The sequence below is a fragment of the Mustela erminea genome, chromosome 21 (assembly GCF_009829155.1).
Source record: "Mustela erminea isolate mMusErm1 chromosome 21, mMusErm1.Pri, whole genome shotgun sequence".
NCBI classification, from domain to species: Eukaryota; Metazoa; Chordata; class Mammalia; order Carnivora; family Mustelidae; genus Mustela; species Mustela erminea.
This window is the reverse complement of record NC_045634.1, coordinates 1,555,129-1,568,207: the sequence shown is the minus strand read 5'-3', so window position 1 is coordinate 1,568,207 and position 13,079 is coordinate 1,555,129. Positions and strand designations below refer to the sequence as shown.

General features: G+C 44.3%; 1 protein-coding gene across 6 annotated transcripts in view; it reads right to left on the bottom strand.

Moving 5' to 3' along the window:
- Positions 1 to 3,656: 3,656 nt before the first annotated feature.
- The window catches only part of INTS10 (integrator complex subunit 10), a 38,807-nt gene continuing 29,384 nt past the window's right edge, over positions 3,657 to 13,079 (bottom strand). For 2 of the 6 annotated variants that reach the window (XM_032328774.1, XM_032328775.1), the window contains exons 14-18: positions 11,406 to 11,485; positions 10,177 to 10,339; positions 9,205 to 9,298; positions 6,225 to 6,302; positions 3,657 to 4,057 (exon numbers count right to left, since the gene is read on the bottom strand). In XM_032328774.1, the coding sequence (XP_032184665.1) occupies positions 3,901 to 4,057; positions 6,225 to 6,302; positions 9,205 to 9,298; positions 10,177 to 10,339; positions 11,406 to 11,485 (572 nt within the window). In that variant the 3' untranslated portion in view covers positions 3,657 to 3,900. The other 4 variants (XM_032328776.1, XM_032328777.1, XM_032328779.1 and 1 more) reach the window with 3 other exon arrangements.

Here is a 13,079-nt window from a genome sequence, read left to right as displayed (position 1 = left end):
TGGCTACAAGTCTCCTATCTGACTTATGAGACCCAGCAGTGACAAGGGACCACGGACTGACGAGCCCATGGCATGGCTACATTGATGACCTGCTTTGGGAGGGAACGAGTGTGCCCAAGTGGCACAGTTGGGAGAGTGTCCGACATGGAAGTTAGGAGTTGGTTTCTTAAAGTGATTAAGCCCAAAACACTGTTCTAGAGTAGGGATGTAGTAACTGAATGTTGTTTATTCATTTTTTGGTACTTCCATTACTCATTCCTATTCATAATCAAGTGAATAAATTGTTGTCCTTACACTTCTTGTCTTTTCACTCTAGTCAATAAAGGGCATCTTTTATAAATGTGCAATAATCCAGGATGTATTAAAGGGCGTCAGCTTAAATGAAATTCCAGCATAGTAGTTTTTATTTGTCCTTTTAATGTAATTGTTTTCCTAATAAATGGGGTAGACAAATGGACTTTTGAGAAAGTTCCTCCACATATCAAACTCCTTTTTGGGTAGAGATCTCTATCAATTGTAAAAAATTCGGGGTAGGCTTTTGAAAACACTAAACAGTACACGGTGGGATCCATGACCCTATTAATAGTGCATCTTTTGGTATAGTTTCGGCTTTTGAGATTTTTAACACTCCTTTTGTTTGAACTTTGAAATGAGGTGGGAGAACACATTGCTAGTGTTTGTCTTTAGTTGCATATCTGTGTCATCTGTTTTCATCAGAGTGTAGTGAGCCAACATTTTTCTCTTGGTGATCAGTCTCTGTTGGGCATTAGTTTAAAAACACGGTGGGGTTTTTTTGTTTGTTTGTTTGTTTTTAGGCTAAATGCATCTCCAAATCTAAAGTGGATGGAAGTCCTAGTTTGCCCTATGTCATAACTTGCCTCAGACCTCATAAACCCCTTACCTAATTTTGTATGTCAGAACGCTGCCACTGACCAAAGATGCCATTATTTCACTGGCTTTCCTCTATAGAATTCCATCCCAAGTGCTAGCGTAGCAGACAGCTGGCCTTGCTCCCTGCAGTGTGGAGCGCGGGGCTTCCCACAGTGTCCATTACCATTTTGGGTTCTGGTGGAATTGTCTGGACTCCTGGAACTGGACAGAAAATGAGGTCTTGGGGCGCCTGGGTGGCTCAGTGGGTTAAAGCCTCTGCCTTTGGCTTAGGTCGTGGTCCCCGGGTCCTGGGATCGAGCCCCGCATCAGGCTCTCTGCTCAGCGGGGAGCCTGCTTCCTCCTCTCTCTCTTCCTGCTTCTGTGTCAAATAAATAAATAAATAAAATCTTAAAAAATCAAGTCTTTGCTTTTCCCACCTTTTATGACAGTTCATTCTTGTCTTTGATGGTTTGTAGTCATGCACATTTACTTCAACACAGAATAGTTTTTCTGCTGATACTAAACTCCAAAGGTCGTTTCGCTTGTAGACTGGTACCTCCATCTGGCCAAATCCTGCCTGTGACACAGCTTTGCCCAGGAGACCGTTTGTGTCAGGTGATGCCTGTCCCCATGTCAAAGAGAAACAGCCATTTTGATGAAGGGGTGAGGGCAGACTTGACTGCACTGGGGTCTGGTGTGAACTGAGCCAGTTTCCTGGAATAAAAAGGCTGCAGACTTTTAAAAAAGGCTGGGTGCGCTAAGGGAAAGGCAGGGAGGGATGTGATGGGCTTGGTCTGTGTGACAAGGCCATTGGATTTGTGAGTTGGCGCTTCTCCCCCATCTTTATGGTGGCAGGTGGTGGGGCACATTGACGCAAGGTGCCCACCTGAACGAGGCTCTTCTGGGTATTCACTCTTCAGAGACAGCTTGGGTTGCTCCAATATTTTCTGGCAGTAGTTTCATATCTCAAAGGGCAGCGGAAGGATTTATGATTGCCGGCTTTCTAAAAGTAACTGCTCTAAGAGGGGGTTCAGGGACCTATCTGCTCATCGCCGTGCTTTGGCCGGATCAGATTCTGTGAGCGTGCAGCCTTCTCAGGCAGGCACTTTAAGGGGGTCTAGGGTCATCCTGGGTACCTGGCCTGATGCTGCCAGAAGCTGCGCTGGAGTTGGGTCACGTTTCAGTGCAAAGGGCATGCATGGATGGGTCCTCAGGGGCCAGTGATCAGCAGTCCTGCCCTGCCCCTGCCTTGTCTGCAAACTTTGTCTGACTTCCGATTTTACTCTATGGCATTGCCCCTGCAATTCTTCACACAGGAGTGGCACTACTGAATTAAAAAAAAAAAAAAAAAGTGATTGGTTCTTTTTTATCTGGTGCCCACACATTTTAGTGTCAGAAAGTCCTGTTTTGATGTATGCTGCCCCCAAATACTGATCTGAGAAAGGCATAAAACCAAAAATGTGTTTAATTTGAAAGCTGTTAGGGGCCAACACACTCCTCGATCAAAATAACGGAATGGTTTATATATTGTAATCAACTCATATTAAGTTGATAATTTTAAAATGAGCTAGGTGGAATATTTCCTGAGATCAGCTGTCTACTACTTAAACTACTGATTTTAATACAGTTGACCCTTGAACAACACAGGTTTGAAAAGAATGGGTCCATTTATACATAGATTTTTTTATAGTACAGTACTATAAATGTATTTTTCTTATGATTTTAATATTTTTTCTATCTTACTTTAAGAATACAGTATATAAATCATATAATATACAAAATACATGCCAATCAACAGTTTATCAGTAAGGTTTCCAGTCAACAGTAGGCTATTAGTAAACACATTTTTGGGGAATCATTATAGGTGGATTTTCCACTGTGCAGTGGTGGGGTGCATGCTGGCGCCCTCAGAAGCCCCCCACACTGTTCAAGGTTCAACTGTAGATCTAAAACTTTTATTTAAATTTTTTAAAAGATTTATTATTTTTTTAAATTTGACAGACGGAGATCACAAGTAGGCAGAGGCAGGCAGAGAGAGGAGGAAGCAGGTTCTTCGCTGAGCAGAGAGCCCGATGTGGGGCTTGATCCAAAGACCCTGGGATCATGACCTGAGCCGAAGGCAGAGGCTTTAACCCACTGAGTCACCCAGGCGCCCCAAGACCTAAAACTTTTAATGCAAAGTAACTAACGTCTTAGCCCTCTCTTTTTCAAGTAGCCCCTAGAAACAAGTATTTGTTTGACGTTTATCTGATATATTTCAGGACAGGAAAAGAAGAAAACAAACCTGAGAGCTAACACTGGCCTAGTTGGACACATGAGGCAACCTTCCACAGATGTCATGTGAGGGCACTCAGTCTTCACAGCCTGTGAGGGAAGTACCATCATCTCTTGGGTTTCAAGGCTGAACCTGAGGCACAGAGGAGTTAACCTGTTCCCCCACAGGGCAGCAGGATGCTGGGCAGAGCCAGGCCTGGGAGCCAGGCCACCAGGCACCTGGGGCTTGGCGGGAGGGAGGAGGCGCCTTCCCTGGGCTGGTGCACAGACCCCCCCACACCCCGCACCCACAACTCCCTCATGGAAGTTCACTCAAGTTCATTCTGGCATGAAGGTTTTCGGTATTAAAACTTCCTGCATGGAAAGGTGTGAAAGTATGTTGATACGTAATACCTACCGAAGCCTAACTATGGAAAATAAGACCTTGAGATTATGAAAAATATTCATTTACATAAAGCGAAGTCTTGTTCAGAAACTTGTAAGAATTGAAATACATTCTTAAAAGCCCCAAATTTAGGATGATTTTTATTTACAAAACAGGTTCTTTTGTTTTACAAAAATTACAAAAAATGACTCTGAAAAATAGAGATAGCTTCTCAGACTCTTGGGAACTATTTTTAAGCAACCAAGGAGTTGAACTCAGAAGGTTTTCTTCTTTCTAAGAGTTATAACGGCAACATTCACGAATGCTTTATGTCTTCACAAAAAATCTCACGGCTGTGAGCTGCCCTTCCTCTGGCGGAAAGGGTTCCCCGGTCAGGCTAGAGTCTGGAGGAGCAAGATCTTCTCGTTGATGCAGAACCTGTGCAGCACGACCATCAAGTTCTCGCCACAGCGTGACACCTGGCGCTCCATGGCCAGGCGGAAGTCCTCCTTCACACCCTTGGTGATGCCCCGAGTGACTGTGTGGTGCCTGAGGGCAGCGACAGGGAAACAGAGGGGACACCACAGTTAGTGCCGGCATCCCCGGTCAGTGTTTCTGGGGCAGGTGTAAAACCTGACTGAAATCTAAGTATAAGTAAAAAAATTCAGAAAGGAAGAAAGGCCCTAACCAAACAATCCCCCTGCCCATTCCTTCTCAGAAAGACATAAAACTAGAGAGACGTGTTTCCCACTCAATAAAAGGCTATTTTAAGCACCTAAACGTCTGGTCAAATGCCACTTGCTTTGCTTCTGAACTCTTGCAGCTCTGACACTATGCATCCCTGTGCTGACTTGTGCACGGTTCTGTCCCTTTGGGCCAACTGGGCCCAGTCCACATGGCCACACAGTTCATGTCTGGACAAGCCAGCCGAGCGTGAGCACAGAGGCAGCAGCAGGGAGGAGGGAAGCCAGAACGAGCCCGTCACCACACCGAATTGGGGCCTGGGGCTCTGCGGGAAGGCTCAGAAAGACCCGGGGCTTGTGCTCAGCCACTGGGGTTCCTTCCAAGTGCGTCTCTCTCCCGGTGATGCCAGAACAGGACAGCTCTGCTGAGCTCATCCAGACTCACATCTGTTTGAGAAGCTGGAGGAGTTGCAGGTCCCAAGACGAGTCTGGCAGAGGTGGGGAGAGAGAAGCAGACTCACTGAAGAATAGCCAGTGTCCTGCAAAAGCCTGCTAGGCCCAGAGCTGGTCCCCGTGCTCAGGAGAAGGGTCAGTGGGAGCACAGGAAAAGTTCTAGCTATACCCGGAAGCTGTGCTGTGGAGAAGGAGCTCACAGAGGAAATCCCAGAAAACTTAAGATGTCAAATTGAAGAAAGGAAAAATCTAGCAAATTTGCTGGGTTGCTGAAAGGAGTTTTAACTACAGGGTCAGTACTTCAGTAGGTTTAGACCATTAGAAGGCACCTCCATTCCCCACCTCGACTGCCTAACTTCCCTCAGACACAATGATAGGGATTTCAAATGAGATTTTTATGTATGGGCCAAAACAAAATTGTTGAAACCACTCTAAAATGTTCCTGTTTTTTTTTTTTTTTTTTAAAAACTTGTGTACTGTTGTATAAAATAAGTACAACAGAAGTCAAAAAGTTGCCATGCAACAGGAGGAAAAACAAAACTAGGCTCTGCCAACTAGTAAAGCTACTACAGGACAGTCTGCAATGCCCACGGGCATTTGAGAGAACTATGCCAACAGCAGCAGTGCCAGGGAGAAAACACAGTTCTTTGTGGACGTTTCTAGTGAAGTCGGCTGGTTAATTCCGTAACTAGGACATGGTGTCAGTGAGGCTGAGGCTGTGAGGTCCACTGAGAATGGGAGTAGACCCATGTAGGCCGTCCTGAGATACTGTTCTTCTGGGTCTCAGACTGCAACCCCTGATGGGAGCCAACCCTTGAGCGACCGAGAGTTACTGGTATTTGCAGACAACAAGCTAAAGCGCTTTGAAAGCTCAAAGCAAACTCTTCCCTTCATGCTAGTAAAAATACAATAAAATGTTGTGTCCTGCTAACCATGGTTCAATGATACTGTTTCTACAGATAAAGCAATACAACTCCATTCTATTTCTATCAGTCTCTATCCCTCTGGTGAGTGTGGCTGAAGAAGAGAATTAGTCAGCTTTTGTGGTTTAAGGACAGGAGAAATCAGCTAATAAATGCAGCATACCAAGGATTTTCAGTTTAGAAAGGGAAGGTCTGGAAAATCAGTGAATGCTGTGCTAAGGCCCGGTTACACCAGAACATCGACACTGGTCACTAATATGGAAATCCATGAATAAAAATTTCCTTAAAATGAGCTTTGGCATCCTTAAATATTTATGACTGAATGCCTTATGTTTTATCAAAAGAGAATCACAACCTAATGCCTCCTAACCTAACGTGTGCTTAATCTAACACAGTTTTATGTAACTTTTGTTTTTTTTTTTCTTCCTCCAGATCCATAATGATTTTTAAATCGAACACAAAAACATTGGCAACTTATGGAAAAAAAATAAGAAATGTTACAATATTACAACCAGATGGTTTGCCAAGGAATGCAGAACAAATTAAAAAAATAAATAAAGCATGAAAAAGAGCACTGAGGAACAGAGAGCTGGAAACCATGGGCAGTACAACATGTTGACAGACGGCACACTATGAGCAGTGTTTTCCACGTGGTACCTGTCAGCAGTCTGTATGCTGGGCTGAAGCACAGGTAAGAATTCCTGCTGCAGTAACCCCATGGGAGGACTAGAAGGCCTTTAAAAAACAGCAAACAGCAGCATTCAAACACCCACACCGACTCGCCCTGCACTGCAAAAACAACACGCCAGAGAAAATGCACAAGACTGGAACAGACTATGCGGAAACCCTTGAACCTCCACGGCCCCCCCGGGACACAGCGGTGTCTTTCGGGAGGACGGGAGAAGCTAGCAGTCCTCTCCCTGCACCTGCTGCTGGGGCATGTCCAGAGCATCTTGTGCCTGGGCCCCGAGCTCAGCCCACTCGAGGTCTGGTGTAAAAGCAGCCACCGAGAAAGAGGATGACGAGACGCAACGGAGCGGCGGTGCGGAGAGGGGTCACACTGGAGAAGACACGTTTTTGAATCCAGCCACCTTCACTCTCCACTCTGCTCAAGCCCCCACCAGAGGTGGACTGGGGGGCTTCTGGTAACCATCTTTGCCAGGTCTGAAGCCCCAGACTGAAGAGGCCCTTCTGGGATGACTAGAGGGCCTGGCCATGTTTTTGACCAAGAAAGGCTGAGCCTTAATTTCAAAAAGTATCGAGTAAAGGAACAGACACGGGGAATAAAATGTCTGGGACCCATGGCCTTGCTGAATTCGAAACAAAGAATTAGTGCACAGGACACGGTTTTTTCCATTTTCACCCAATCTAATACAACTAAGATACTGCAAATATTGGCAAAGAACTGTTCTCTATTTTAAAATATGTTAAGGACAAAGTGTCTTTGTTCTGTTGGTCAGGCTCCGGGTGCGCTCAGCATTGGTACTGTACCCGCTAGCGTCCGAGCAGAGCGGGACAGACTCACAACCTTACCCAAGGGAGGGGGTGCTGTACACTTCTCACAACACCTCTGCCCCTCAGCTGGGGGTGCCACCCAAAGGTCTGCAGTGGTTTCAGAGAATTTGTTTGGAACCCAAAGGGAAAGGAATATAGATAGTTTTGCTCAAGATTCTAATTCTTCCCTTCTTAGTAAGAGCTCTCTGGCTTTATGCAGCTTGCTTTTCCCGCTGGTTTGGCAGACGTAATCTGAAATGCAGGCTTCCGATGAACTTTAAGATTCGCACAGTGAAGACTAAGCAAGTTTCTAGAATGTCAGCTCACTAAGTAACAATCCCTATTCTTGCTTCCAAACAGAACAACAGGATTCCTAAGAGGCTTAGTGGTCTTCTCCAGGGTGTTAGAAGGCATTAAAGTTTATATTGACCAAGGTGGGGGAGCCTGCAATTCTCTCTCAAAGCCTGGAAATGCAGGCTGTGTCTCCCTGCCTTGCCCTAAACGACTCTTTACAGTGATATTATCTGGGTGTCCAAGAGCGCCTGCTTCCATTCCTTGTCCTAGGGGTTGTCTGCACAGAACCATGACACTGTTCAGCTTGATACAAACTGGCTACAGAAGAAAGGGTTCAGTACGAGATCCAACTGCTGATTTAGTAAAAGTCTATTCACTCACACTTCCACAGTTAAGCACTATCTGAAGTGAGAGATCATCTATACATTTAACCCTTACTAAATGCAGGTGATTCGAAGGCTGTTCCTATATCATGATAATTTGTACCGTGAGTGTTAATGTGGGTTAACTAAAAGGCTATTAATATCAGGCATGTTTTATATATCCAGCCTCAAAACCTAGAAATCTTTCATTTTTAAGCCCACAGAAGGGGCTACCTAAGCTCCCATAGCAACAAGTCATCTTTGTTCTCGAACACTGCTAAGAATATTTTTACCATGCAATTATTTCCCCCCTAGTTCTTATTTGCAGTCTTAGGGAAGGGAATGGAGATGGGAAGATGAGCATGTCCAGCGCATCTTGCCTAAGCAACCTCATGCAGAAAGGTCTCGTGTTTTCAAAAAAGAGCGTTTGTTCTTTTATTTTAGATGTTTAAAATATCTATTAATCCTATTTACAAGGTGAAGGACAAAAACCCCATTCAATCTTCCCACTCTTCAGAATGGATTCCGTAAGACCCTCTTCTCAACAGGAGTAGTATTTGCGGTCATACATATCCCCAGTGCACATTTCGAGCTTCCCCCTCAGCATTTCTAAGGCTCTACAAAGATAGAAAAAGATGTGGATTTTTGCTCTCAACAACTGAAAACTCATTCATTTTGCAACCGAGAGAAAAAGGACAAGCTTTTCAGCCTTAGCAATGCTCCCTTCTCACTCGGGACTCAGTCTCTTGCAGTGACTCGGACATGGACTCCTGGCCATGCTGAGTCTGCAGGACGCAAAGGAGGAAGTAGGAAAATAAAGCTATACGTGGCATTTACAGCACAGAGGATCTATTATCCAAACTACATGAGTACTGAAGGATAGAAGCAAGATTTATGAGCTATTTAAAAATCATAAATGGTCACAACTTCACCTAGATGTGGGAGGGCATGCTTGAGACCAGGCACCTCACCACTATTTCTCGGGCAGGTGTGTTCTTAGAGACACTAGTCTCTGCTAGTTTCCCTTGCGCTATGCAAGCAAAGACAACTGCTTGGGAAGGCTTCAGATAAATACTGAAATCCAATTTCTAGATAAAGTCTGTAGCTTTTCCTAATCCACTACAACTTTAATTAAGCATGGCTCTTTCTTAATTAAAAGCGTTCTCTGTCTAACCAGAAATTTATAGGATTAGCCTGTACATTTTGGAAAGGAAGAGATAACAGGAATGAGGCTTTCGTTTAGAAGGAAGGTTTCCAAAGTGACAGAAATATCCCAGTTTAAACAATGTTTTATCAGAAATGTAGTTAAGGAAACACCAAATTGCAAAAGGTACCCAGAATCAAATCTACTCTCTCAAAAATGGAGACCAGGTTTGGATTCCTTTTTTTTTTTTGAGATTTCCCAAAGCTACAGAAACTTACAAATATTTCCTACAAGCACACGAAAGGTGAGCATGTAGCGTGGGAGAGTGAGACAGCATGCTTACTTGATCAGCATCCCTTGATTGGGCAGTAATTCCAGATGAATTTTCCCACCTTCCTGAGTTCTTAAGTAGGCGAATTCCTCCAGCATATCGATATCTGCAGGCCAGGTTCAGGTTAACCACGTTCAGAAACAAGGTGCCCTATCTCTCAGAGGAGGACCGGGTGGGCAGTGACCAAGTAAATTGCCCACAGCCACCCAGCCAACCAGAGTTAGTACTGGAACCCAGGGCGATCTGATTCCCAAACGAACAATTCTTGTACCAACCAGACTACCTCTTAACAATAAGTAGGTTCCTCCTACAGATGCTAACTGAACAGATTCTGTATGGCCCTAACAGAAAACTCTTTTGTTTTCTTTATAAAAAATGAAAGGGGCAGTGGGGGTGTTGAATCCCCAGAAACAGTTACGTATCTTTCTAGGCCCTTGGACAAGACAGCACATTCCTCACAACTCGAAGGTGGTCTTTCCGTACCAACAGTATGAAACCCAACATGCCCTACGGCCAGAAGCCGCTGCTGGGCTGGGAGCACGTGTGGCGAATTCTCAGTGGCAGCTATGACGCCTGTGACTTGGAGAGGCCCCAGGAGGCCCTGTGCTGACAGATGAAGGCCAATGAACATTCTAGTCTGTGCCCTCACCAGCCACTCTGGGCCTCTCAGGAACTGGAAGGCTCTTCATGTAGGCATCCTGGGTACCTGCCTAGAAGTCACCTGAGGTGGAAAGTGTGACTGAGCTACCCATGTTCCTGATTCGGTGCACCACCTCTGTGAAGCCTTTTAGGACTCTCATGAGAAACCGACTGCCACAGTCCCATTTTTACTCGTCATTCTCTCTCTCTTCCCCCAAAGTAGAGTGAAAATCAGTATTTCTACCTGGAATGATTCATTCACTTCTGTAACACGCATTTATTCTTTAAAAAAAAAAAAAAAAAAAAAAGTAAGAATTTCTTATGCTTACACAGGAAAAAGGATACTTGTAACATAGTTGAAAAAGTTCTCGTATTGGAAGTTTCCTTGTTGGCAAATCTTATTGACAGCTTTCAAGAAAAGATTCTCTCCCCGTGGCCACTCTTGCTGAAGCAAGACGATCACGTGGCCCAGCGCCATGTCGTCCCTGCTGTCCGTGAAAGCCCGGAGCTGCAAGACAAGGATTTGTGCAGACACGGAACGGAAAGGAAATCATGGGTGATCGTAAATATACCAAATATCACTTCCTGAAAAAACGCTGCTATGTGAAAATATATGATCTAGGGAACAGAGGAGAACACATACCCGCCGTGCAAACAACATAAGGGCTTCTGAAGGGCGGTGAGTCCTAACCCAGAAGCCTGGGTTCCCCTGCTGGGAACAAGGTCACTAGCAGTGTGTTCACTGAGCATCCTGACGGGAGCTGGCCGTGACGGGCAGGCCTGAAGCTCCGGCTTTGGGAAAAGGGCGATAGAAGCTGAGTGGCTGTGTGTGGCAAAGACAAGAATCTGGGGATTTCTTTGAAGGGGGAGGGCGGGTCAAGGGTGGGCCAGAAGGCTGGGGAGAGAGAAAGGTTTGGGAGAACATGGACTGGGAGCAGAAAGCAGTGAGCAACAGGGGAGGGAGTGGCAGTGAAATGCAGAACCGGCCCAAGGACTCAGCGAGCAGCTAAGCCCCAAATCTAATAGTTTCTGTTGCCCCAAGGGATTCTGACCATGAGTGAAGTCTGAGAATTACAGCCCTAAAGCAGAGACCGGATGCTGCTGTTCTCTTGCTCACACACCTTGGTGAAATGCACACTAAGGCTCGGCTCTACCTGCAGCCAAGGGCCTGGTGTTCTTCCGACAGCTTGGAAACCTTCCTGGCTCTGTGGGGTTCATCCTAAGGCCTGAAACGCTTCCACCTGCTACGTCTTTAGGATAACAAACTTGCCATCCCTCTATGAACCCAATGGCATTTGCAATTTTTCTTCTAGCTCATATATTCTGACATACATAAATTCATAAAATATTTACTGATCATCACTAGAGGCAGGTTATTCGGGTAACTGTCCCAAGCCTATTTGAAAACGGCTCTAGGATGGGGATCATTTCCTACTGATCTGTGCCTAATGCCTCCTACAGTTACTATTTATTCATTGCTAGCTCCTGCGCTCTCTTGATGCCACCAAGTCACTCCAGATCATCAGAAGTGTTCCAAATTAAATTTTGCCGATGCTAATCAGTCTCCAGCTTACCTTAAAGCAAGCCAGCATCAGATGCAGGCAGTAGGGCATGAGGGCCTTGCTGGTACAAGGCAGCAACTTCAGATCGGAGCCTGTACACAAAAGGGCACAACAGGTCTGTTATTAGTGAAGAAAAGGGCTTTGGAAAGTATATATTTAAGACGTTTCCCAGAAAAAAATATAAGCAACAGTCATAGGATTTCAAATACAGTTAAACCACGACTGTATTTCGTGACAGTTTAACTGTCACGTTTTTTTGTCACGTTTTTCACGGTTTTTGAATGATCTCCGGATTTATCAATCTTCTTTCCTAACCTTGCTTAAATACTTTTTATTATAAAACATTTCAAATGTAGAGAAACAAACACAGGTGTTTGTAATACTGTGCTCAACACTCAGCTTATAAAATGTTAATGTTTTCCTTTATTTTTTTAAAAAATTTAAAAGGTTTTATTTATTTATTTGACAGAAAGACACAGTGAGAGAGAGAACAGAAGCAGGGGGAGTGGGAGAGGGAGAAGCAGGCTTCCTGCTGAGCAGCGGGAGCAGATACGGGGCTGGATCCCAGGATCCCAGGATCATAACCTGAGCCAAAGGCAGATGCTTAACGACGAAGCCCACCCAGGCGCCCCATTAACGTTAACATAAAGCATCACAAATTTAGCTGAAGCCTCTTGTGCACCTTTTCCGCCGTCCTCTTCCCTCCTCCCTGAAGTATTATTCTGACTGCACTGGTTTTCATTCCTCAGCAACAGAGGAAAGTTGTGCAAGTTTTTAGTCTACTATATAAATGGTGTCATACTGTATGCATCCTTCTGCAAACCGTTTTTGATATGAATACCAATAGCTCTAGTTCATTGATTTTCAATGTTTATACAGTATTCTATTTACATGACACAATACATTTACCCATTCTTTTATGGTAGACAGGGGGATTTCCATTTTTTCACTATTACAAACAATGTTAAAATAAACATTCTTATATATATTTTCTTGTGCACTTGTGGGGAAAAAAAAACCCCTTAGGCAACAGTTTTCAAACCGAGACCTTAATCTTTTCCTTTCTGGCATGTATTCTTTATATCCTAAATCCTTCTCTACCCTAAGGATGAAAGTAGCAAGAAATCATGGAGATCCTGTACATGCATAATTACACGTTCATGTGTCTAAAACAGAAGGTTCAAGAAATACAATTTGCCCCTTTCACAGGAGATCTCATTTTAATATTATATTCTATCTCATTAAAAAAAGAGAATGGTTGAAATTCATGACCTGGGAGGTGAGGACCCAACTTTGAAAAGCACTGATCTAAGGGATTTAACTAGAAGACCTATGTAACTAGGTAATGAGATGTTTGACCTGGAATGATTAAATTGGTCTCCATAGTGATGGTATGAGTTTATATACCTTTCAGAAAGAGATGGACAATTTGTGTCTTCACATCCGATAGTCAGTACTGCCACCCTGCCTTCTGACCTGTCTGATATGGTAGCTTACTGTTTTTTAACACAAATTTCTCACATTGTTAATGGGTCCCTTCCAATGGTTTCTGGTCATTTGGATTTCTCCTTGTATGAATCTGTTGTTTGTATTCTTTGCCTGTTTTTCTATGACAGGTTGTCTGGTTGGCTGGCTGTTTCTTACTGGTTTGAAGGAGCTCTTTCAAAATCCTGGATACAAAGTTCT